Source organism: Pogoniulus pusillus, chromosome 7 (assembly GCF_015220805.1).
Source record: "Pogoniulus pusillus isolate bPogPus1 chromosome 7, bPogPus1.pri, whole genome shotgun sequence".
Taxonomy (NCBI): Eukaryota; Metazoa; Chordata; class Aves; order Piciformes; family Lybiidae; genus Pogoniulus; species Pogoniulus pusillus.
In genome coordinates this window covers 8,925,768-8,952,594 of record NC_087270.1, presented here as the reverse complement: position 1 = coordinate 8,952,594, position 26,827 = coordinate 8,925,768, and the positions used below count along the sequence as shown (strand labels likewise).

The window sequence follows — 26,827 nt, the reverse complement described above, 5'->3', positions numbered from 1 at the left end:
AGAAACTGGATTTTTCTTTAATGCTGGATACAGAAGTTTAGAGCCAGCTTTAATACCAAGAAAGAAATACCTTATGTTCTGGAAAATGGGAGTGATACAATTTTATGTGAATTTATCTTTTTGTGACATGGTGCTGAGTGCTTGAGAATGGTCATTTCAATAGGAATCTTTGGCTTTAAATTTGCTCTTCAGGTGGCTAAGGATGCAAATAAAGAATTTGAAGCCTTAGTTGCAGGAACTGTATTTGAGAAGTGTGATATGCTGTAGTAAAAAGGATCCCAGAAAAGTCCAAATGAGTAGCATCTGCAATGGAAGAAAAATTAGTGTCCCTAGAGGGGAGGGTCTAGGACATGTCATACTAAAGTGTGGCCTCTGTAATGCTGGATTCAGTCCAAGAAGTGGTAGAGGCTTATATGAATGGTGAATAACCTCACTAGCAATAGGGTTAGTCAAATGAGGTACAGGTAACACAAAACGAGTCTGTGCTGGCATGCCTTTTGTGCTGAAACATTTTGTAATAAGGCATCTGTGCTGCCTGACTTTTAAATTATGTGCCTAAAGTATCAGTATCTCAGAAGTAGGTGGGCAGCACACAACCTGATTAGTGTAACAGGAATGAATATATAGTCTGCAGTAGTAAAGTACTACTCCTATGTGAATGAAAACTTTGTTTGAACCTGATGACTGTGCAAGCAAATAATTCAGAGTTCATATGAGTTGAAGTTTTAGTGTCATTAATAAGAGCCACTGCAGTCCAACATGTGGAGTATCAACTCTGTGACACTAAACTCAAGTTTGACAAATAAACATAGTGCTTTGGCTCTACAGTTGTGATAGCAGTTAGATCACTAGGTGTCACTAGAATCACAGTTTTGAATGACTTCAAGGGGAAGTCTATTAAGGTTCTGTGCTCTTTGCCATAGCTAGTTTTATTACTTAAAATTAAATTTTATTCACTGGTTTTGATCAAAAGCACTTTAGTTTATGTATTAATAAAGAAATCCCTCTCTCAGCATCATCTTTAGTGTTCACAAATACAGCACATTGCATTGTAGTGCAAGATAGCATTAGCCCTACTGTTCTCAAGTCAGTCTTCAAATATAAGACAACAGGAGCAAGGTGTCAGCTGCATTTTTGGTTTTGTAATTAAATATGTCTGCATGAATATAAATTTCTTCTGAGACATGGCTGGTTTTATTAATGTACATTAAAAGAGAAGGCAGAAAACAGCCTAATGGGCAAGATGTGAAAGTCAGGATCATATGAAGCCTCCTTCCTCACTTGCCTTTCCTACCCTCTACCTTACCATGACATTCTGTAGATAGTAGTTGAAGTTTACTGTCATCAGTGGCCGAGTTAAGGCAGTGAATGATGAAAGTCTATGGTTCTCACAAGTCAAAGCAAGATTAAGGTTCATGAAAATCTGGCTGCAAGGCCTTAATACAGTGATTTTTTTTTAATTTGAATTTATTTTTGTATGTGTGGAAAACAGCATGAGGAGGAGTCTTTGAGTTTCAAATCAATTTGAAGGACAAAAATACAGTATCACAATCTTCTTTTTGATATCTAAAATACTGGGTTTATTTTTTTCCTTGTTTTTCATTGCTAGTTCTGCTAAAAATGCCCGTTTAAGAAGGATTAGTGTTGCATTGTTATCTTTTTTTGCAATAAATGTTCTCATTCTTTAAAAGCAACAGAAAAAAAGGGCTTGCTTTAATTTATTATGCAGATGTCGACAAACTGGACTACATGTTGATGAATCCTTATTTCCTGCTCTAGCTGTTGATGAAGAATTCCCACTATTGATGAAAAAAGTGAGTTGTTTTCTTTAAATGAGCTTTGGGGTGGTAAACTTTAAAGTTTGAGCTTAGCTTCCTGACCTAGGACATTTTCATAGCATTCTGTACACTCTATCCACCCAGTGAGTTTTCAAGGGCTGTGGTGATGTGACATCTTACTTGAAAAAGGGCAGTAAAAATAGAGGCTTTATATTGGTGAATGAATAAATAAATAAATATTCAAAGTCAAATGCTATAATGATCAACTAATTAAATATACAGTAATGTGGTTTTGCTTCCCTGAATTGTGACAAACATAAATTCTGGTACTAAGAAAAAAAATCTTTCAAATCCTAGCTTTGAAAAAGAGAAAGGGGAGGAAATGGTCACTTAGTCTCCTTTTTGCTAAAATCTAACCTATAACATCTGTTAGATTCTTTCTTATTTCATACTAAACTTTGCTTTGGAAAATTTCTAAAGTTTACCATCTGTGCCTCTTGAGGTGTGAATAAGTAGCATAAACACTGATAATAAGTACTGTGATGAAGTTTATAAGCAGATAGGAAGTGTAGTTACTTCTGGTGGCTTTATACCATGACTGATAGTTCTGTGTGTCTTCTAGCACAGATGTATGCAACCAAAAACCTTTGTTGAAAAGACTCCAGAAAATAGTAGAAGGATGCAGAGAAGACTGGACCAAATGGCTAAAGAATTAGCTGAACAAAAGAGAGCAGTTAGTGCTGGTAAGAACTACTTCGGACAGAGATCTCAATTTCTTTAAAGCACTTGATGAACTTTGGGGTTTGTTTTGGTGTGTTGTGGTAGGTTGCAACATTTTTGCATCTCAAAATGAAAAATAAAGTTCATTCTTTTTTACAGAATTCTTTGCAGTTTTGTGATACTAAGGCATCCATAGTGATGCTGAGTATAAGAAACTTAATTTTTTCAAGTACTTTAGAGAAATGTAGCTTCATCTGAAGCTGTTACAGCATGTAAATATTAATGTGCAAATGCAATTTTTGTGTAGAAACTGATGTCCCAGTTCTGCTGTTTCAAGATGATGGTTCGCTTGTGTATAGCCCTATTGGTAAAATAAAAGATCTCTGCACTGAAATGAAAAGGAGAGTAAAGAAGATGAAGAAAAAAAGAGAAAATCTTTCTCCCACTGGTAAGATGCTAAATTTTATTTATCCATGAATGTGCACAAATGGCTAACATCTTCACTGCTGAATTTTTGGTGTGTTTAAACCTGGCCTTCTGTTTTTCTTTCCTACCTTCTTGGATTGCATGTCTTCCCTTATTCCCGAGTTTCAAGCAGGTGTGACCAGTTTAGTTCTTAGCTTCTTTGTACTGAAGAGCACAAAAAGTCATGGAAGACAATGGTCATAGTCTTCTTGAGCAGTGTGCAGTGATTAATGTTTAATCTTGACTTTCTAAACTAAAATATTACCACAGCTTGCTTGAGCTTTGCAGTAAGACCATGAATCCTATTTCATGTTAAATTTTAATGCAAATGCTATGCTGGACAGATATTATAATGTTATTATGCCAAGAGTCCAAAACAGGAGTGCAGAAGTGGTTCTGTCCAGGTACTGAAAAACAAGATTGTTGAAAATTGGTTTAGCTGACCCAACCGAATAAATTTAGTTGATTTGAAAATGAGGTCCTAGTGAATTTTGAGGTTTTAAGAAGTCTATCGACTAAGGGAAAGGAAAAACCACTGACACATGGATTAAAAAAATGAAATCTCATTTATGTATTTCTCTTGGACTTTCAGGTATTTACTTCAAACATTTTGAAAAAGCTTTCTGCAATATCTAGGCTTTGCTGATTGCAGAATTAGATTCTTTAGGAAATTCTTTAGGGGTTGTTTAGCCTGGAGAAGAGGAGGCTCAGGGGTGACCTCATTGCTGTCTACAACTACCTGAAGGGAGGTTGTAGCCAGGTGGGGTTTGGTCTTTTCTCCCAGGCAACCAGCAACAGAACAAGGGGACACAGTCTCAAGTTGTGCCAGGGAAAGTCTAGGCTGGATGTTAGGAGGAAGTTGTTGTCAGAGAGAGTGATTGGCATTGGAATGGGCTGCCCGGGGAGGTGGAGGAATCACTGTCCCTGAAGGTGTTCAAGCAAAGCCTGGCTGAGGCACTTAGTGCCATGGTCTAGTTGACTGGCTAGGGCTGGGTGCTAGGTTGGCCTGGATGATGTTGGAGGTCTCTTCCAACCTGGTTGATTCTATGATTCTATGCCTCCCCTGGCATAGAAAATTCTAGGATTTTCTCAGTGTTTTGCCATCGTTCTTTATTCTGAGAGGACCATGGGTGCTGAGTTATCTAGAAAAAAATTGTTTGAAATTGTAGAGTAATAACTTTAGGATGTAAAGTTGAAATGGTGTTGAATAATTTGTGATTACTTATATTGTTATAATTGTCAAAGCAATGACTTGTCTTTTACAATTAAGCTGTTGCAAAACATGAATAGATGGTGTGGAAGTCTGTATGTTCACAAATAGGTCTAACTAGTCTATTGTTCACAAATTCTTAGCCTCACAAAGGATTCAAATACCTCCCAGCAGTTCACCAGGAGACGGCTCTCTGCCTCCTTGCGTCTTAACTGATTCAGAAGATTCATTGTTACCAGGTAACTAACACAACTTTCTGTATTACAGGAATTAAAACTAGTATGTAGCCTGTATATTTTATTTTGGAAAGTAGGGTATACTGAAAGGGGAACTGTATGAATTTTCTGTCACTTATATTTGAAGTTGAATTGTTTTAACTTCTCTTAATCGGCAAAGCATGTAGAAGTAAGAATTCAAGGCAAATGGAGCATGAGGAATCACACGGGGTGAATGCTCTGCCTTACTGCTGTGTTGTGTCTCTCTTTTCCTTCTCTTTCCTTGCCATTCCCCATTAGTGGCTTCTTGTCCTGGCATAGTGTCAGGCTTCTCTGCTCTTGCAGTGAACTTGCATAGAATACAGATTGTGCACTAAACATTATGATGCGGGAAGCAAAAAAGGGAACTGAATTAGAGAGAGAGACCCCAGAACTGAAATGTTGTCTGACTTTCGAATCAAAAAACCTTGAATTCAGGAGGAAGCCTTAAATGTTTGGGGTTCAAAGAACTAAGAGTGAAAAATAGCTTTAAAAATGTCTTGTGGTTAAAGATGAATTCAAGCCATTTGTTATTGAGGTTCTTATGAAGTTAGAGATTATTCTGCATTTTGTCCTGGTAGCAGGACACGAGGGAGAAGATTGTGAAGGCTGCTGAGCTATGTCAGTGGGCATCTTAACAGCAATACTCATGGTTGCAGTGGGTATGCTACTTGGGTGGTGTGCCTGCTCCCTGTTTTCCCTTAACCTCATGCTGTTTTCAAGTGTATTTTGTTGACCTCATACAGAAATTCTGTCATGCTGGCTTACATGAGAGCAGAGGCAGTTTCTTGTCTGAGACAACTTGATACGTCTTCATGCAATGTTAGGAAGAAGCAGTAACTTAATATTGGAAGTAGCATAGCTGTGCCAATTTCTTTTCTTGTTGGTAAACTATTTGTCTCTTGATGATGTTGGAAATTGATTTGAGAGCTTTGCCTCGAGTGTATCTCGCCAGCATATTCAGAGAAGTTGCTAAATCCTTGTTTTCTTCAGTAATTATGTATTTTACTAAAAGTTGGTGCTTTTCTGTTAAATACACTCATTGTCACTTTTCATATTTTTGTAGGAAAACAAATGGAAGATTGTTTGAACTCAAGTTATGATTGTATTGGGGGAACTAATAAAAAACAGAAAACAGAGACAGTAAAAGACACCTCTGCTTCAACTGAGATTTGTGTATCCATGAGTGCATCAGTGAGTCCTCCCTCGTGTAGTCGTGTGCAGGAGAGCTTAACATCGAAACAGCACAGCAGAAAAAGCTTAAAGAAATGGATTTTACAGCATACTGTGGATGACAAATTGTCTTTAGAAAAGGAAGATCTAAAAAAGCTTCCAAATAAAAAGCGGAAGAATGAAAATAGCATGAGTACTTCAGCTGGGAACGATGGGCCTCTGCCGCACCTCAAGGGCTTGGGTCAGATTACTCCTTATGAAAAACCAGACACCTTAAATACTGTTCCAGCTTTGACTGACAATCTTTCTGATTCATTTATCAACAGCAAAGACTTGAATACATGTTCGTTGTATAGAAGCTGCCCTGTTGACAGAAACAATAGCATTGAAGATAGGATGAGAAAGAAAGTACAAGCACTATCTCATTGGAAACTGACTACCTCAGAACCAGGTGCATCAGGGTCTGAAGAGTTCTTAAAAGCAATTACTACATGTAACAAGTCTTTTTGCACTGAAGAAACTTCTTATGAAGACTTCTTTTCATCATCTAATTTAAATGAAAAATCAGTACAGGTACAAATACCAAAGGAATCACAGAATTTCCCTGAAGTTTGTTGTGAAGTCTCTTGTACAAGCATGGACTCACTAGATGGGAGTTCCAAAAAGTCACATTCTGCTTCCAAGAAAAGTAGGAAGAACTCTATTCCAAGAAATGATGTTTCAGTAAAAAAAAAAACAAACCTGACTGAACATCTTGGAAGTATGCCACTAAATTATGTATCAGATGGTAAAAAAACTGACACTGCAGAAGCTCTAGATTCTGATGTGAATAGGCTGCCTCAGCAGAACTGTGAAAAGTCCTTCAGAACCAATGTGAATTGTTGTATTGACACTACTGGTAAGTCACTACACCAAGCTGGAAGGTGAAAAGGTATCATATATTCATGTATACCATACCCCAGTTAAATATTCTAGAAGAAAATGCTGCAGTACTGACTGGTAAAATAAATTACTCCAATACAGCAGCCATACATTTCCTATACATTGCAAGAAAAAATTGCAAGAGATAAAGAAACTTTGCTCACAAAATGCATGAAAGCCTGTGAGCCTTCTTTTCCTCTAGTGCTTAGTACTCTTTGAACTTAATTTAGCTATTCAAAATTAAGAAACCAAGAAGTTTATGTTCTGAATGTTACAGTGCTCTTATAAATTAACTTCTCACCATAGAGCCCCTTGTTCAGATATTTTTAATTTCACAAGTTAAAATTGCTGCTTCAGATAAAGTTAAGGGCATAAAATCTCTACTGGAAAAATACTTGATTTAGCAGTTTCCATCTTCTGCTTGAGTAAGACGTTTGAGGGCGTATTCAGGAGTTGCAGTGTAAGCTGCTTTTAACCATGTCTTTCACAAAACTGATCTTAGCTTTTCTTGGTTTTAAGAGTATTTTTTTTTATACTTAAGTGTATTCAAGTTGGTTTAGCATAAGTTATTTCAATATAAATATTTACTAGTATATTGAATCACAGAACTTCGTGGGAAATGCTGCTAACTTGTACTGGGTTAATTACTTTCAGATACTTATATTTTTGACCTCTGATTGCCAAACTTTACAGAGGGTTAAATAATTGTATGTTTTAGCAATTTGCTTTCCCTTAAATTCTGCAGTAGTGCATCAATAAATTATATAAAATTATTAATTTCAAGGCATCAACAGACTTGGTATGAGACTAATGAAATCATTTAGTGAAGATGTTGAACATAAACTCTGCCTGTATCTGTGGGTAATAAGTTGCTGAACCCTGAGCTGCTGTTTTGGGTTCACTACACTGGTATTTCAAATACCTGGAGTGTGTCATAACACACTTACCTATGCTTAGCCTGTATCTGGGGCTGAACTGGTGCACATTTTGATCACCCAGTGACCTTTCCCCAACAGAGCAATAAAATGGGGAAAAGGAGAGAAGACCCTTGGTCTGAAATGGAAACTGATTTCATTAATGTTATGGAGGGGTAATTAATGCAATATTTTCTAAATTTAATATTGTTTATTAATTTTGATATTCAGAACTCTCACCGCCCCAGACCATTGATTTTAGTAAGAATCATTCCTTCACACAGTCATGGAAATCTTACACAAAGGAATAACTAGATCTAGTAATAACTAGCAAAAACACAAACATTAATTGAACTGGAAGAGAAGGTTCTTGTGGTCTGTACACTGCTTGCAGTCAATATACCTCTTGTCCACTAGATGGAATCAAGGAGCCACTTTCTACTTATGTCACAAGGCAATGGTGAATTACAAGAGGTTTTAAGTATTTACTCACAAAATATCTCCTGAGTTGCAGGGCTAGCTACAGCTTCAGACAGTACCCAGATGCTTTCAGGGAATTCTGTTACTGTCTTGTCACCCTCTGAGACTTGATTCTTCCCAGACTTCAGAGTGCTGGGGAAAGGAGGCAGACAATCTCTGGCCTTATCTTTATATCTGGACCATCTGTGTGTCTCCAGGACTTCCCATCTTGACAGAAGACTTTCAGGTGTAGGCAGGATATCTTGTGATGTGCAGTCTCAGCACAATGTCACGCTGGCTATGCAGGCCAATCGCATGGAGGCATTTAGAACCTGTTCCTGGTAAACTTGAGGCGGTGGAGTTTCCAGGCAGTTCAGGATACAATAAGGCAGAACATTGCCAGAAGCAGAGAGCAATTTCAGCAGGCAACAGCGGGCATGAATACAACAACAGAGCACATCGTGTTTATCTGTGCATCTCTTTTTATCAATGTAGCCTGAGACTAACGGGCCTTTGGACACAGAATAGTCAATCAGAATGGCAGTTAGCCAAGATGGACTACATTAGATGAAACCGTAGGCTTGCTTTACCCAAATTTGGGAAAAACATAGGCCTTGCACAAGGCAGGCTCAAGCTAAGTGTGTGTACCTCATTTACCACAGGATGTAAACAAGTCTGGGCAAGCCAGAGTCCTTAAACTCAGTGGCTCCAGGTTCTTTGTCCTCTTTCCCGTGGTTGCTTTTCCCCATAACAGAAGGAGGAAGAGCAGAAAAATATGTCTGGGCAAGCCAGTATATGTATAAGCCTGTTTTGGCCTATCAGGCCTACCACAACAATGAAACAGCCAAACTGATAACAAATGCCTATACAAAGTTATACTCAGCCTAGCAAATATATGCCATGAGAAGAGCAATCCTGAGGAGCAGGGTCAGGAGGAGCCCAAGCGAGAGACCCCTATCCTCAGCAAAATTCCTCCTTTATAATGAGCATGATGTTCATGGTATGGGACATGCAAGACAGCTTAGACTAGCTATCCTGGCTGACTCCAAACTACTAGTGGTCTGCAGAGCATGGCTGGCCCCTGATTCTGTCCCAGCAGAACCAAAACAACAGTTAAAAGAAAGAGTTGATGCAGGTGTGTGTTAAACAGCTACAAATGTGAGCTCTCAATGCATGAACCCACCATATGTGTTTCTTGCCACGTGGCGATGTACTAGAAGATGATCCTTGCATTGTATATTTATTAACATCAAAAAGCAGTCTTTTTTTCAACAAACAATTGATAACAAGTGGGGAAAGAGAAAAGGTTTCCTACTTTTAATGCCAATAATATTACTGTTAATTCTGACTTTTTAGTTCTAATGATTAAATTATGATCAATGTTGTAGCTTTCGTTTTCTCACCATCACTTATAAAATATTTTGGAGTGCAGGAAAAAAGAGTAGTGTTCAGCAGACAAAAGTTATAGAATCTATTCTATGATTCTATAACCTTTGTCTGGTGAACACTTTTTTTTTCCTGATGTTTATCCTTTTTATCCCTTTTGTTAGGAACTTCTGTAAGTTTCAACTTTCTAGTGATATTAATGGTATTTATCATTTATCAGTGATGGCCATTCTCCCAAGTATACTGTTTTCAGCTTTGTGTAGTTGTTTTGTAGTGAAGTAGAACCTCAACTGTGACAGCTTAAGTGAGCTCACTTAATGAAAAGAATAATGACAGATGAGTAGATGTGATTCTTCTGTTCTGCTCTGGCAAGACCTCACTTTGAGTACCGCATCCAGTTCTGGAGCCCTCTGCAGAAGAACGATTTCTAAACTGTTGGAGCAAGTCATGTTGATGGCCACAAAAACAATCCCATGGCCCAAAGAAGAGAAGGCTGCAGGAGGGCCTTGCAACTGCCTTTCAGTACTTAAAGGGAGCTTCTAACATGGGAATCATGGAATCAACCAGGTTGGAAGAGACCTCCAAGATCATCCAGGCCAACCTATTCTCCAGCCCTAGCCAGTCAACTGGCACTAAGTGCCTCATCCAGGCTTTTCTTGAACACCTCCAGGGACGGTGCCTCCACCACCTCCCTGGGCAGCCCATTCCAATGCCAATCACTCTCTCTGCCAACAACTTCCTCCTAACATCCAGCCTAGACTTCCCCCAGCACAACTTGAGACTGTGTCCCCTTGTTCTGTTGCTGGTTGCCTGGGAGAAGAGACCAACCCTCACCTGGCTACAACCTCCCTTCAGGCTTAACAGGACAAGGGATAGTGCTTTTAAACTAGAAGAGGGTAGTTTTAGACTAGATACAAGGAAGACATCTGTTTTACTTTTTTACAGTGAGGGTGGTTGAGTTCTGACACAGGTTGTTCAAAGAAGCAGCAGAAGCCCCACTCCTGGAAACACTCAAGGTTAGGTTAGATGGAGTGTTCTAAGTCACACAGGTCCATGCTCACTATGAGGAGCTTAAAACCTTAGGCATTCTATGACTCTATTCTATGATTTTTTCCCTAATAATGCAAGTTCTGTGGAATAAAACAAAAATCTGATTTTAAACTTGGTACTGTGACACTGTATGAAGGAATCAGTCGATAATGTTGAAGTATTTATCTGCTTTTGCTTGAATGTAAGTTATTTTTTGTCCCTGTTAATTACTAAATAAATAGTAAATTGGTATTTTTTTGTATGTTGTACATGTTTTGAAACCTGATAAATAGAATATATTTTTAAAAGCTAAAGAATTCTTTTCAGCCATATAGATATATATATATGGTTAGGAATAATCCATATAAACCTTGCTTATGTCTGGATGCATTTTAAATATCAGACACTTCTGTTGCCTATTGCTTTTACTTGTCTGTTTAGCTCAGTGTTGTAATTACCTAGTGTCTTTAATGATAGGAAGTAAGATTTTTATGAGTTCTCTTTCCTTAGACCACTTGGAACACTTGGTGTGTTTTAAAGTACAAGAGTAATATGCTGACTAATCTGAAACTAACTTCTGAAATTCTAATGCTTAAATTGTAGCAACCTTGAAATTCGTTTGGAGTGTAAATTCAAGGCCAGCTCTGAAGAGAACAAACATAAATATGGCTACTTGTTCTAATCTGACTCTTAAGTCATAAATCAAGTAGAGAAATACAGATAAAGGCATCGACATTAACTAGGTGCTATAAGAATTTTAAAAGATGCTTTACTATTCAGCTTCACTTTTTCTGCTGGAGATGAAATAAGTTCTCTGTGCTGATTAAACCATCCATATCTGGTAAATGTCAGTGCTCTGTAATCAATAAGTGCTGTCTAATTGGCTTTTTATGTATCAGTGCCTAAATTTTTAGCAGTTTCAAAGCATGGGAAACAGTGGCTTTTCTCTGTAATGAATATAACTATGGAAATTAAATGCTATCTGTTGTCAAAGTTAATGATTTGTGTTACCTGGGAAGTCTTAAGAACTTAGTTGTTTTTCATCTTCTAAATGGTTTTATTTTGTAACCCTGTCCAATCTTAACTTTTTTAGCAGAGGTGATGGTAGGGTAAATTTGCACTTGAACTACAGGGCTTAGAATGTTAATACTTGCTCAGATTTGATGAATTTCTATGACTTTTCATCTGAAAGCTGCAACAATAAATAATACTGGATAAGGAATGCAGGAGTACACTCTTAAAACCTAAATCCTAAAACCATTTAGAAATTTGAACTGGGCCTCGGTATTATTTCAGTCTTAAAAATAAACTTAAGGCTTAGCTGAATGAATTTTTGATATTTATGGTGAACAGGGAAAGCAAATAACATCTTAATTTGCCAAGAGACATAAACTAAGACCCATCATCCTGTAACGTAGTTCAGTGTTAACAGGGGCAGCCTGCAATACTAGGTGCAAATATTTGCATATTTGGTGCAAAAAATGGTTAAGTTAATTTAGTTGAATGAATTTTACTTGAGGTGCCAGGTGTTTCATGCTGATGACACCAAGCTCTGTGGTGCAGCTGACATGCTGAAGGGAAGGAATGCCATCTAGAGGGACCTTGACAGGCTGGACAGATGTGCCTGTGCCGGTCTCATGAGGTCCTACATCTGGATCTGGACAATTCCAGTTACTGATACAGTCTGGGCAGTGACTGGCTTGGGAGCAACCCTGAAGAAAAGGACCTGGAGGTGGTGGTAGATGAGAAGCATAATATGAGCTGCCAGCGTACGCTTGAAGCTGAAGAAGCCAACGGTGTCCTGCGCTGCAGCGAGAGAAGTGTGGCCAGCAGGTTGAGACAGATGCTTCTCCCACTCTAGTCCCCACCTGGTGGAGTACTGTGTCCAGTTCTGGAACCTCTATTACAAGAAAGATAATGGATGTGCTGAAACATGTCAGAAGGGCCGCAAGGACGATCAGAAGGCTGGAGCACCTTTCCTATGAGGACAGACTGGGAGAGTTGGGGTGATTCAGGTTGGAGAAGAGAAGGCTCAGAGAAGACCTTATTGTGGCCTTCCAATATCTGAAGGGAGCCTGCAAGAAGCTGGTGAGGGAATTTCTAGGATGTCTGGTAGTGATGGGACCAGGGGGCATGGATCCCAGCTAGAGGAAGGTAGATTTAGGTTACATAGGAAGTTCTTCACCAAAAAGGCGGTGAGACACTGGAAAAGGTTGCCCAGAGAGATGGTGGAAGCTCCATCCCTGGATGCAATTATAAGGCCAAGCTGATTTGGGCTCTGAGCAACCTGATCTAGTGTGAGGTGTCTCTGCTCATGGCAGGGGTGATTTGAGCTAAGTGATCCTTGAGGTCCCTTCCAACCCTGACCGTTGTGTGATTCTGTGAAAACACTGCTTATGGCTAAAATCACACATGTGAAAACTTTAGATTTAATGTCCCTTCTTATTTCCTTTACTTGCAAAAGACAAGTTCACTAAGAACGTTCTATGATGGTCTTAATCAACATTCTGTCCTTTTTGGAAAGAAATCCTGAATAAAGACAACTTTCTTGCTTGGTTCCTTATTTTATCTTCACAGAAAGCTTCATTATTTAAACCAGCCAAATATTTCTGAATAGAGGAAGAGCTCGTAGATTATTTTCATATAGTCAAATTTACAAAAGCCTGAGGAAACTTGTCTAAAGCACATAAACAAGGTAAAATTGTTCTGTTGGGAAACCTGGTAGCCACCTAAGCTTTCAGAAAACTTGAAATTTGAGTTTCAAATAACAAAAACTTGGTGTTTTCCTGTGCTGGAATAATAACTGTGGTAGTAACAACAACAGAAGTTACTAAGTGGTCTGTATCTGGAGTGGTGACAAATTCAGCTTTACTTCATATTTGGATTCCATAACTGTAGATAAGTACAAAAGAGTAGATAAGGCTTAATTTCAGTGATACTTTGTTATGATATTATGAAAGTAGAACGCTACAGTTAAAAGGCTTTTTTTACTTGATTGAACTTAATTGATGTGACCAAAAACTAGCTCATCATGCTTCATAGTTAGTTTGCCTTAATTGGAAGAAAATGTCAAATGGTATCTTGAAGATAATGTGATGCAGGGCTTTGCACTGGTGAGACATGACCATGATTGAGTAGAAGCTTAAATTACAAATTAAAGTCAGCCTTGTTTGTTGTAATATTTTGGAGGCATGTCACAGTTGTTGATTTTTGGTACCAGTCACTGAACAATGTTTTGGAGAGAATTTAGTGTTCTAATGGACCAGAGTGGCATGAGTTAGCTGTGTATTTGAACTAAATTTAGAGATAACTAATAGGTGGGATTGCTTCAAAGAGTTCTGTTGACCTTATCTGAAGTACCCTAGTAAAAGTTACTAGAGGTGAAAACCCCTTATTTATGACTGAGCACCTGCTTTAAAAAGCAGCAGTCAAGGAAAGACAGACAATAGACAAGAGAGTCAGACCTACAGAATGGAACAGCTGGAGAGTTCCTGGGAAGTCCTGGTAGTCAGGAGGTATGCATCAGAAACTGGACTGCAGCAAATACTTCTAATTTATGCCATGCTTAAGATGCCCAAATCAATAATCAGAGGAGGTAGTAGACTTTGTCTTCTGTTCCTATTTTACTGTAGATATGAAGAACAAATGAGTGTGGACCATGGCTGGAAGAAGGTCCAAGCATGCAAGTCTTAGACTTTAATGTCAAGTAGGAAAAGAGCTGCAGAGCCTGAGCATTCAGGCCAACCTCCCCCTCCAAACAAAGAAAGCAAAACAAAAATCCAAAATACTGGATGGGTCCTACAGGCCCTTGTTTTGCCTTCATCTACAAAGGCTAAAGCAATGGAATAGGTGATCTGACATCATTTGCAGTCCCATGGTTGGTGTGTTTTTAACATTCAAAACACAAGTTTAAAATTGACAAAAGGAGGTAAATGTTTTAGCTTCATTAATTGTGTGGCAAAATCTATTACTTGCCATCAATCTGCTCAGTGACTGAAGATGACAGACCTCAGTGTAATAATAATTTTCACATAGTTAAGTGATTAATGCTTCCTTTGTTAAATTAGTACTTAAATATTAAGTACCTGGAAGCCAAGTTTACTTGCATTACACAAATTACTGCAATGCTGTGTACATTTACATGAAACTTGCAGCTTCAGTGTGAAGAAATGAAGTTTTGACTAAAACTCAGAATTTTTAAAGTTAGTAATGTGAGTTGGTTTTGTTATTTGATTGGTTGCTTTGGGTTTTTTTTCCCTGTTGGAATTTGTTTTGTCATCTCAGAGCTCAAGATAAAAAACCAATATTCTTAGTTATCTATATAGTTAGGCTAGTAAACAGAGATAGTATCCTTCAGAGTTTTCTAAAAGTAATCAGAGGTATGTTTGGGAGGAGCTTAATTTAGGCCACTTTAATCACTGATTATTAAACTTTCTTTAGTCTCATGCATTTCTTTGAAATGAATTAATGAATGTCCTGAAGTAGACTGCTTAGCATTGTGTTTTGGAAGAATGAGCTACTTGAAACTTCAGTAATTAAAACATCCTTGATCAAAAGAGATCAAAGGTTTTCATCTTATGCAAGCAAGCTAAGTTTTCACATGATTCATAAGTGTACTGCTTATAAAAGAACTAAATAGATGTTCATCCACAAAATAGTGCTCTTCAGCAGGCAGGTTAAAAATATGCTTATGGATAGTAGCTTTTAATAAATAATAGAACATAGAATACCTGCATGAACACACAATCCTTCCCTCCTAATAGCTTTCTTGATTTGCTTACAGAGTCTTTGGATAGGGCTGGGTGCTAGGTTGGACTGGATGATCTTGGAGGTCTCTTCCAACCTGGTTGATTCTATGATTCTATGTTTAAGACCATCAGATCATTTCAGATAACCGCAGTGTATGCTGAAAGCATTGAAAAAGTCTTTGAGAACATGTTGAAGACCATCAGGTCATTGCAGATAACCACAGTGTATCCTGAAAGCACTGAAAAAGTCTTTGAGAACATGTGAAGACCATCAGGTCATTGCAGATAACCACAGTGTATCCTGAAAGCATTGGAAAGGTCTTTGAGAACATGTGAAGACCATCAGGTCATTGCAGATAACCACAGTGTATCCTGAAAGCACTGAAAAAGTCTTTGAGAACATGTTGAAGACCATCAGGTCATTTCAGATAACCACAGTGTATCCTGAAAGCACTGAAAAAGTCTTTGAGAACATGTGAAGACCATCAGGTCATTGCAGATAACCACAGTGTATCCTGAAAGCATTGGAAAGGTCTTTGAGAACATGTTGAAGACCATCAGGTCATTGCAGATAACCACAGTGTATCCTGAAAGCACTGAAAAAGTCTTTGAGAACATGTTGAAGACCATCAGGTCATTTCAGATAACCACAGTGTATCCTGAAAGCACTGAAAAAGTCTTTGAGAACATGTGAAGACCATCAGGTCATTGCAGATAACCACAGTGTATCCTGAAAGCATTGGAAAGGTCTTTGAGAACATGTTGAAGACCATCAGGTCATTGCAGATAACCACAGTGTATACTGAGAGCACTGCAAAAAATCTGACCACCACTGCTTCCAACTTAAATATCTCTATGTTCAAAGAAGTTGCCAGTTTTGTAATCAGTAGAAAGTAATTTAGGTGATTCTCTGCCTGACATTAACATAGGGGTTTCAAAATATTGAAAACTAGGAGTTCTACAACCAATTTATTTGCAAGTTCAGGTACTAAAAGATGGTCAGGTGCTTGAGATTTTCTGTAACACAAATTCAATGGAAGAGCAATAACTTGGGCATCTTAATTGTGCATAGCTATGCGTGTGTGCTGTGATAGAACACTTGGTGACAGTTTCATTTCACATAACTCCCATTTTTCATTTCAAGTTTTTAACTTTGGTTTCTAGGTGATGGAAACAAAGTTTCAGAGTGTCATGTTACTGATGGCTCTTGCACAGTTTATAATGAACCAGCAAATAAGCCCAATGGGAGGTTCAGGAAAACAAGAAGACTTCAAAAGGTCAGTTTAACTGCACAGACTGTTTGTTAGGCTCTTTTTTTGGAAATCACTGAGCTGCTTTTTATGTAGCAAGAAAGAAATCCATTCTCTGTGCACTTGAAAACCTTTTCTGAGTCTCATTTCTTTGAAATGTTACGTGAATGGTGTTAAAACCCATGCATGCACCAGAAACTTGAGTTCCATGGTTACATTGTAGTAGCAGAGTCCATGCCAGTTGACTCATAAAGGAGGCTGATAGGCCAACTTGAACGGGGTTTAGTTGAAAACCCACTGAAGTAACCTGAAAAGATGTCTATCCTTTCTGGAGAAGTTACTAAAAAGGGTAGAGCTTTTCATTAGTTTTGTAGCAGAACATCCCCAATGGATGTTTCTGCAGGATAAAGGTTCATACAAGTTCAAGTAAAGCCAAGTTCTTACTTTCTATTAAATTACTGTTTGAGGCCAATGTGGATGGAAAAAGAGGTCTTTTCCAACTAAAACAATTCTGTTTCTATGCAGCCACAAAAAGATGCCTGAGGTAGTTACATCTATGACATAAACTAGACAGTTGTTTCATTGGCAGATAAGGGTGGAGTTTCAAAGAGACTTATCACAGATTTTTGATCCTCTTATGTGGCCAGTAGGATGAGGGAGGTTATTCTTCCCCTGCACTCAACACTGCTCAGGCCACACCTTGAGTACTGTGTCCAGTTCTGGGCCCCTCAATTCAAGAGAGATGTTGAGGTGCTGGAAGGTGTCCAGAGAAGGGCAACAAGGCTGGTGAGGGGCCTGGAACACAAACCCTATGAGGAGAGGCTGAGGGAGCTGGGGATGTTTAGCCTGGAGAAGAGGAGGCTCAGGGGGGACCTCATTGCTGTCTACAACTACCTGAAGGGAGGTTGTAGACAGGTGGGGGTTGGTCTCTTCTCCCAGACAACCAGCAACAGAACAAGGGGACACAGTCTCAAGTTGTGCCAGGGGAAGTCTAGGCTGGATGTTAGGAGGAAGCTGTTGGCAGAGAGAGTGATTGGCATTGGAATGGGCTGCCCAGGGAGGTGGTGGAGTCACCATCCCTGGAGGTGTTCAAGCAAAGCCTGGATGAGGCACTTAGTGCCATGGTCTAGTTGACTGGCTAGGGCTGGGTGCTAGGTTGGACTGGATGATCTTGGAGGTCTCTTCCAGCCTGGTTGATGCTATGATTCTATGAGCAGGTGCATTTACAAGGCTGTTCATCCCGAGGATGGGTTATTAATTTGATCCTCTTATGTGGAAGTTCTGAGCAGGTGCATTTGCAAGGCTGTTCAAACATCCCAAGGATGGGATATTAATTTGATCCTCTTATGTGATAGTTCTGAGCAGGTGCATTTAAGAGGCTGTTCAAACGTGCCAAGGATGGGATATTAATCTCTATGGACCAGTGATCTCTCAATTAAATTTATCATTGAATTCTTGCATGCATCTTATTGCTTTTTACTTTGCTTAAATATTTGTCCACCTTTTCCTAAATGTGTCCATATATATTATTTCTCTACATAATAATTCTAAGCAAGGTTAATGCTTACACCTGGTTGTATTTTCTAAAGTCCTTGTTTACTTCTGTGGTTACTTCAATTTGCCATTTGTACTTTCTGTAATATAAATCAAGGTGCATACTCTGTATTTCTCTGCCATGCAATTGTGTTAAGCATTTTTTTCTACAAAACCTTGTCCAGGTTGAGTTTCTTGTGTTTCATTGAAATTAAAATCAAGAATTGCTTTGTTCAAATATTTTTATATCACAGTTTTAGATTGTGAGTACTCATTTTCTTTCTTATCTATGCTATTTATTTAGGCATGCTTATGTACTCAACATGTAAGACTCCTAATCACAGTTATCTACAATTGCACTAGCAGTTAACAAAAGCAATGAGAGCAGAGCAGTTTATAATGGCAGCTGCAGGCATGTTGGGTGAAGATAAGTAAGATTTTCAGGAATCCTTAGTGTGTTTTCTTTCAAACAACACCACCACCACCTCAAAAGCCTGGAAGATTTGGTGTGTTGTACATACTCAAATGCAGCATAAAAAGGTAGATGCATAAAACTGGCCTATAGGTTTGAACTTCATACTTTTGACACACAACATGTCCATGCTTGAGAGAAGTACCTCATTGCTGAATGTATGCATGTGTGCTATGAATGAACTGTAGTTACTGATAAACCACAGTTCTCTTCTAGTTTGTGTATAGACTGTTAAATTCAATGCTGAGGTCATAACCAGCGTGGCAGAAAATCAAACAATCCACTGGACTGCAGCTGGTTTGGCAAAAAGTCAGTGCAAAACTGAAACTATTTACCCTCTTGGCATAAGAAACTACTAGGAGGAGAGCAACTGCTGGTCAAGATGCTCTTTTGAGAGGGGATTTTAACTCTTGGAAAAATGAACACCTTACACAAACCTGCTGGTATCTGGCATGGCTCAGTAAGGTGGAAATCCTTTAGTTTATGGAACTGCTTTCTAAATGATAGTCTTGCAGGTCATGGAAATTGTTGAAAACTGATTGTGGTGGTTTGGGTGTTCCCTCCCCCCCCCCCCACTTTGGAAATCACCCAGACTAGACTCAGCCATCTCTGGAAATTGAATGAAGCTTATATTTACAGCTTAGCTCAATATACAAGCAGATATTTACAGTATCTACAGTTATAGACAAGGTAAAAGGGAATACAGAAGCACAACAGCCCTCCCAGAAACCTGAGTCCCCAGGAGGAGCTCTCAACCACCCCTTCACCTTCCCCCTGTCCCTCTCAACCTTACTCAATTCCCAAGGAAGAATGGAGATTCGGCCAGGGGGTTAGGATGCAAAGTGGATTAGCCCAAAATGGAGGGTGAGGTTAGAGATGCAGCTCAGCCAGCAGCCCCAGTGAGAGTGGGTATCTAATGTTTTTGTTTCTTGTTCCTATACATTTCAGCAAGACTGTGAGTGAAGTAGACATCACCACTCTTTTCTTTCCACAGCCTGTGATCTAGTTCTTCTCACCAAAACATTCTAGCCTGCTTCAAACTAGCACACTGGTTTGAACAAAAGACTTCACAAACTCCATTCTATTAGTAGTTAATGTGTCTTCATTAACTTTTTTTTTAATGATTTCATAAATATCACCATTCTTTTCTACATTGCAATGATACATTTTATGGCTTAGTCTTTATAGAATGCAATTATGAGGTCACAAACAAGTCTATGTAGAGCAGGAATAGAAATATACAATATGCTAAATAGGAAAAGATTTTGCAGCACTTTATTCCTCAACAGATGTACTACTTCCTACTACTACAAAGAATTAGAAATGCTGAAAACAGCAGTTGTTGATTGTAAGTATACATGGGTGTGCTAGTATGATCAATTCATAATCCTTCAAGCTCTTACAAATAAAATGACTGTTTGGGTTTTTCTAAGTATTATTCTACCTACCAGAATATTGCTGCTGGACCTCAGAATCTGGAATAAGCATTGTTCAGTTGTTTACTGTATTGACTAGAGGGCAGTAAAGCTTTAACTCCCATTGTTGACTCTTATCAACAAGTGGCTTACAGTCTTATCAGCAGGGCATTTATTGAGGTTTGCAGTCTTGTTTCTTAACATAAACCCAGTATTGACTTTCTGGTTTGCAAACATGTTCAGGAGCTTCTTGACCTGAAATTCCACTCTTCTTGTCCTTCAGCACCAAGAAACACCTGCTCAAACCTAGAAGGAAGGATTTTAAAGTTGAATATCTCTTTTGTTGTGTAGGTCAGTTAACACATAGGAAGTATCACATCTTTTCTGTCCTGGGAAGATTTACAACTGCTGTTTCCTTTTGAGCTAGTGAAACGTGTGGGTTTTATTTCACTTGGCAGACAAATCTTGTCATTGGCAGGTTCTAAAGAGATACTTAATGCAACTGCACTCCTATGAAATATCTAAAGGAAAGCTGAAACATGTTGTTTATAACACAGCTGTATTCCAGCCCTAACAATTCAGAAACAAGTGTGTTCTGATTTAGATATGTAACTCTGCAGGATTTGAAGATTAATGATAAATAAAAGGACCAGTTAGCTTAATACCACCTTTCTAGTGTTTTATTAATAAGAATCCTGCTACAAATGTGTATTAGAACTCAGAGTGATGCTCACCAGATGTCTTTTTGCTGGTCAGGAAAGAAAATGCTAATACATTTTTTTAACCTTTTTTTTCAATAAAAGCAAGATGTAAAATAAAACAGACACATAGAGCATAGAAGAAAAATTGCATTGCAAGAGGGGAAAGCAATTAACATGAAAAATATGCAGCTGGAAAGTAAAACCTAGTTTGGCTAAGTTTTCTGCTTAGTAACTAAAGAATATCACTGGTCTTACTGAGGCAAAAAAAAATGCTGTCAGTAAATGACCTCTAACTTGCAAAAAATAAGCAAGCTTGAATGCTAATGAAATAATAGTTTGGAAGAAATTAAATGTTTTCCAGGTCGTACCTATTCGTGTGCATCTTTCTGCACTCTTAAGTCTTTGAATCACTTCAAAGTGTACTGACAAAAATGTGGCAAAAACAGTGACTGTACCATCTCGTATGTTATGTGTCCTAGCATAAAAGCTGAGTGTGCAGGGTAATGTCAGGACAGGCTGCAGGTTTCCTAGCTTGTGTGGATCCAGTGTTTTCAGTTTCCTATAGATAACCTATTAAGGAACTGTTACCAAACATTTATGCTCTGAAGCTGAAGAAGCAGATGTAAAATCTCAGCCTGCTCTGGCCTTGGTTTATAGTAATGCTCCTTTTTTTCTGACCTATGTTTGGCAAAAGTAGTGGTCTCATTAGTAATTCATGTTCAGTAAAATGATACTTCTTCCTCTCCTGACTTTTCAGTACTGGTTCTTGAGAAGCTTATTTAAAGTCTGTATTGGGCAAACACTCCTAACCTATGGGAGTGCGTTGTAGGAGAATGGAGCATTGCTTTCTATGGTGTCCTAGAATTGCTTCTTTGAGAGTATTTACTTTATATCTTATACTGGACTAAATGACCTCTAACAGAACCTTCCAGCTCAATGCATTATATTCACTTATTTATTTCTCTGATACTGATGAAATTCAAGTTCACTAAAGTGATACATCTTCCTCTCCTGACTTCTACAATACTAATTCTTAAGAAGCTTATTTAAAGTCTGTATTGGGCAAAACCACCTAACCTATGGGAGTGCATTGTAGAGGAATGGAGTTTTGCTTTCTACTGTGTCCTAGAATTGCTTCTTTAAGAATATTTACTTAAGATTTTCAGAATCTTTTCTTACCTCTTATACTGGACTAGATGACCTCTAACAGTACCTTCCAGCTCAATGCATTCTGTGATTTTATAATTCTGTGTTATATTCAGTTATTTATTTCTCTGATACTGCTGAAATTCATGTTCACTAAAATGAATAATAGAATCATAGAATCAACCAGGTTGGAGAAGACCTTGAAGATCATCCAGGCCAACCTAGCATCCAGTCCTATCCAGTCAACTAGACCATGGCACTAAGTGCCTCATCCAGGCTTTGCTTGAACACCTCTAGGGACAGTGACTCCACCACCTCCCTGGGCAGCCCATTCCAATGGCAAATCACTCTCTCTGGCAAGAACTTCCTCCTAAAATCCAGCCTATGATACTTCTTCCTCTCCTGACTTCTACAATACTGATTCTTAAAATGCTTATTTAAAGTCAGTATTGGTCAAACACTCCTAACCTATGGGAGTGCATTGTAGGGGAATAGAGTGTTGCTTTCTATGGTGTCCTAGAATTGCTTCTTTAAGGATGCTATTTCTTTTGTATATTAAATTACTCAGAGAGGGGTGCAAAAATGTTTACTTTAAAACCTGGACTTAAAATTTTGAAGTTGTAAAAAAAAAAAACCACCCTAATGTTTAAAAACTATGTTATAAAAAGAAAATTAGTGGAATTATACTTTACAGTAAATATGCTTTGGTTGCTGCAGCATCTCAGCCAGTTTCTGCATTTGTTTTGAAAGAATCTGGACTCATTTTAAATTGCAGGTTTTCTTTGTGGAAGTTAAGCTGCTTTTTCCTTTCTGCCTGATGAGAAGGATAAAGTAGAAGACAAATACTTGGCTTTTTTTTTTCTGTGCCATCCCAGACTAGAAAAACCTTTGCTTCCTGTTGGTGCTAATGAAAACTTGCATTCCTGTCTTCTGTTATATTGGATGCTTAGATGCCAGATGTGATAAAGGGGTTCGCTTCCTTCCTTATCCTCAAAGCTTAATACTTGTACTGTGTGTGTTAATTACTTCAACCTCATCTACAGATAATACTGTAATTATGAAGTAGTTTATTCCTCTTAATGGAACAATTTCTAATTTAAGATTTTTTTCAAAGGGAAAAAGTTTTCAGTTTTATATATTGTCTTATCTCTTCCATCTAGCCCACAAGGACAATGGTTATGACAAGTATGTCTTCTGAGTAAGTATTAAACACTTTTACTCTCTGGCCATCACACTGAACATTGATAATCTTTTTATGTCTATACAAAACTTAATTTATCTTTGGGTTGCATGTTAAAATAGTTTATTTCATCCTGTAATCTAGATAGAAACACATACATACATGTGTATATGTGTATATCATTGCTGTCTGGATAGGCTCTGTATATTTTGTGTTGCTACGATGTGGACTGAAGTAGTTGTTCTGTAGGTGAGCACAAGAGGACATTAGAGCAATCAAACTAAAATCTTAAGCAAGGTTTGAATTTTTCTGTAGAAAATGTGAAAATAAATTCTATGTAGTAAATGATTTTAGCCCAAGACTTAGCTTTTTTTGCCACGTGTTATAATTATTTCTATTTCAAAGGTCATAATCTGAAACATCAGTTAAAAATGTTTTCTTTTATATAAATAGTTGATGAAGAAATATCAATTAGAGGCTTTTTTGCCACTTAGTTTCACAACATTAGATGCAGCTGCTACTGCATATTTGGAGGGAGAGTTGTTAATTTTCTGGCACAATCTTTCAATTCTTGTAAAACAGAATCTTTTCCTCTCACTCTAAGCAATTTTGCATAAACATAAGAATTAAAAGAAAGGTTCAGGCTGAGCACTGAAAAGTATCCCCTGAGCAGGCAGGGCCAGCACCTTTGGTTGCAGTGTTGCAAAAACATTGATTTCTAGGCTGTGTCAAGTTGAAACCCATATAATCAAACAGTAAATATTGAATAGAATAGAATAGAATAGAATAGAATAGAATAGAATACAATAGAATAGAATAGAACAGAATAGAACAGAATAGAACAGAATAGAATAGAATAGACCAAGTTGGAAGGGACCTTCAAGATCATCCACTCCAACCTAGTACCCAGCCCTAGCCAGTCATCTAGACCATGGCACTAAGTGCCTCATCCAGGCTTTGCTTGAACATCTCCAGGGATGGTGACTCCACCACCTCCCTGGGCAGCCCATTCCAATGCCAATCACTCTCTCTGGGAAGAACTTTCTAGTAACATTCAAAGCTGTTTAAGCAAGGCCAGAATTCTCACTGGTGTTAGGGTCTGTGGATTGATAATTTTTAAATGTAAGTGTTTCTACATAAGTATCACCTTTTGGCTTAAGTACGAAGTGAATTTGCTATCCTCTCTTTAACAATTCATTTCTTTCTTTGAAACTCCCTAACAAATAGATTGCTATGTTGTCTGTGAATAATGTTTTGCAGTTTTGTTAGCATTCCTCTAAGCAGTGTTTGTTTTAGCTGGGATATTTTGGGAATTTTAAGAGAGTTACTTTCTTTGGAGTGAAATGTAGTGAGAATGAAGTAACCCCAGAGGACATTGAAACTGGGCTTTCACTTTCAATCTTTGATGGTCATTTATAGTAATGATATATAAGAGTAAATTGTTCTCATGTGAGAGCTTTTCACTAATGATCCTAAGATTTCACTGTTTTTATGAAGATACATTGATGTGCTTCTGTCTAGCTATGTAGAGAACTCAAATTAGAATTCCAGTTTTAGGTGGCCATTCTGGGTTTTATATTTAAATGTATGTATTAATTTGAAATTGTATTTAAGGGTAAGTGAATTTGTAACTGGAACAGATGTATAGGTAGCAAGCCAGAACTTTAGGACTTCTCTCTCTAAATTTAAACACAGCAGTTTATTCAGATGCTGCAACTCTGGTACTTCATAATGAAACACTCTGAAGAGTCCTGTGTCTAAATGTTTACATTTCCTGGTAATACCTTTTTGATAGCACTACAAAAGCAACCAAGTATGAGGCTGTGTTGTGCCAGGCGTTGTACACAAAGTGTCTTAGATAATTCCTGACTCAAAAGCTTGTATTTAAACAGACAAGATACATCTGGGAGACAAAAAAAGCTTTGATGTGCAAGCAGATATGATTGTGTGATGACACAAAAGGGTCTGTTTGGACTCTGTGGAAAGGCTAATGAATTTAGGGCTGCCAAATGGGTAGAGAGAAAAGGATAAGAAGTTGTTAGTAAGGAAAGAAATGAGGCGAGTTTAATTTGTATTGTACATCTATGATTTCATCATTCTGCATATCCAGTCAACAGTGTCTGGTGTGGGCTTTTTTATCTTCTCTTTAGGAATCAAGAGATAGTCATTCAAGCAGTGAATAAACTTGGAGACTTCTTATTCTCAGATGATGTGTGTGAAACAACAAGTCATGTAGTTGCAGGAGCTCCTCGGCGTACCTTAAATATTTTGCTGGGAATTGCTCGTGGGTGTTGGATTGTTTCTTTTGAATGGGTAAGAAGTGGTTTGGTTTTTTGTTTGGTTTGGGTTTTTTTTTTTTTTTTTAGTTTTACTATGGAATAAGTGAAACTTATTTTTTGGTGGCTGAAAGATCAACCATGTAACCATGTTTGTGTCCATTCTGCATGCAGTAGTGGAATGGTCAGATGTTCAGGCTTACCTAGAGAGAATTTGACTAGTGGCAGTTTTTCTGTGTAAAGCTCTGTTACCATGATTTGCAGTCTTTCAGTATTTCATCTAACAAAAGTAGTTCTATATTGCCTCAGTATTTTGGAGGAGGCTTGGGGGGACCTCATTGCTGTCTACAACTACCTGAAGGGAGGCTGTAGCCAGGTGGGGGTTGGTCTCTTCTCCCAGGCAACCAGCAATAGAACAAGGGAACACAGTCTCAAGTTGTGCCGGGGGAGGTATAGGTTGGATGTTAGGAGGAAGTTCTTCACAGAGAGTGATTGGCATTGGAATGGGCTGCCCAGGGAGGTGGTGGAGTCACCATCGCTGGAGGTGTTCAAGCAAAGCCTGGCTGAGGCACTTAGTGCCATGGTCTATTTGACTGGCTAGGGCTGGGTGCTAGGTTGGACTGGATGATGTTGGAGGTCTCTTCCAACCTGGTTGATTCTATGATCCTGTTACTGGCTGGCTGGACAACTTTGAGAGCACAGCTCCTTCTGGAGGTCTCTTCCAACTTAGTTGATTCTACAATTCTATGATTGGTGAAAATGAAGGGCAGTTGTTAGATATTTTGATGCATAGTGGAAAAACTTTAAACCAGGAAAAAAGAGTGAGGGGAGCTATTTGTAGATGAGTAGTTTGGAGACTTTGTAGTTTACAGAAATGTTTGCAGACATCCAGATCAAATAACCACTGTAATAGCCTCAAAATTTCCTGTTGACAACCACCTACAGTTACCAGACTGTTACTGTAAAGACAAGATAATCATGACTTGCTGTACTGAGTCTGGCTGATATGGAGCCTGTATAGTGCTGTATTTTAAACTGGTGACCAAAACAATGTTGATAACACACCAAAGTTTCAGCCATTGCTAAACAGTGTTTACACAGGCATCAGGGTCTTTGCAGCAAGTGGGCTGTGGGTGTATAAGAAGTTGTGAAGAGATTTTTTTCCATACCATATGACTTTGCATTTAGATATAAATATAGTAGGAGTTTTCCCAAAGCAGCCAATGCTTGGCTGAGCATTGATTTGTTGGTGGAAATTATTACTTGCACATCATCTGGTGTTTTTCTAACTTCTTTTCTCCTTCACTTACTAACCCATAAAGTGGATTTTTTCCTTGCTTTTGGCTATCCAATTCTTTTCCACATGCTGCTGGGGCAGGGAGTGGGCAATGGCTGGGTGGGCCAGCTCAGGGTTATCTGTCAGTCCAGAGTTAAACCACTTCAATTTCTCATTGTTATAAAAGAGATTAACCAGTCAACCTGACATTAATCTTCCTTCATGTTTCCAGAGCTATAAAACATAGCATTTGGAATTTATATGAAAATAGCCCTTTGTCTTATAGAGAACTTTTGTAGAATAATTTACTTGGTTTCATTTTTTTCTTATGAATAATTTACAGTTTAGCTTTTGGGCTGAAAACAAAATAAATTCCCATTGCCTTTTTGTTTTCAAGATGTCTCACTTAGCAGTGCAAAGCTTATCCTACATGATATGCATGAGTCATCTGAAGGAGTTGCTATAGTATCCTTCAGAAGTTCTTGGTGCTTAAGATCCCTCTAAATAAAGGACACTTGAGC

The 26,827-nt window shown here is 38.3% G+C and overlaps 1 protein-coding gene across 3 annotated transcripts in view; it reads left to right on the top strand.

Moving 5' to 3' along the window:
- The window catches only part of MCPH1 (microcephalin 1), a 128,861-nt gene that overhangs the window by 6,100 nt on the left and 95,934 nt on the right, over positions 1-26,827 (top strand). For 2 of the 3 annotated variants that reach the window (XM_064145847.1, XM_064145846.1), the window contains exons 4-9: positions 1,730-1,814; positions 2,401-2,521; positions 2,806-2,946; positions 4,317-4,412; positions 5,494-6,498; positions 16,222-16,334. In XM_064145847.1, the coding sequence (XP_064001917.1) occupies positions 1,730-1,814; positions 2,401-2,521; positions 2,806-2,946; positions 4,317-4,412; positions 5,494-6,498; positions 16,222-16,334 (1,561 nt within the window). Of the gene's footprint in view, positions 1-1,729; positions 1,815-2,400; positions 2,522-2,805; positions 2,947-4,316; positions 4,413-5,493; positions 6,499-16,221; positions 16,335-22,734; positions 22,773-24,904; positions 25,068-26,827 lie in introns of all 3 variants that reach the window. The other variant, XM_064145848.1, reaches the window with a different exon arrangement.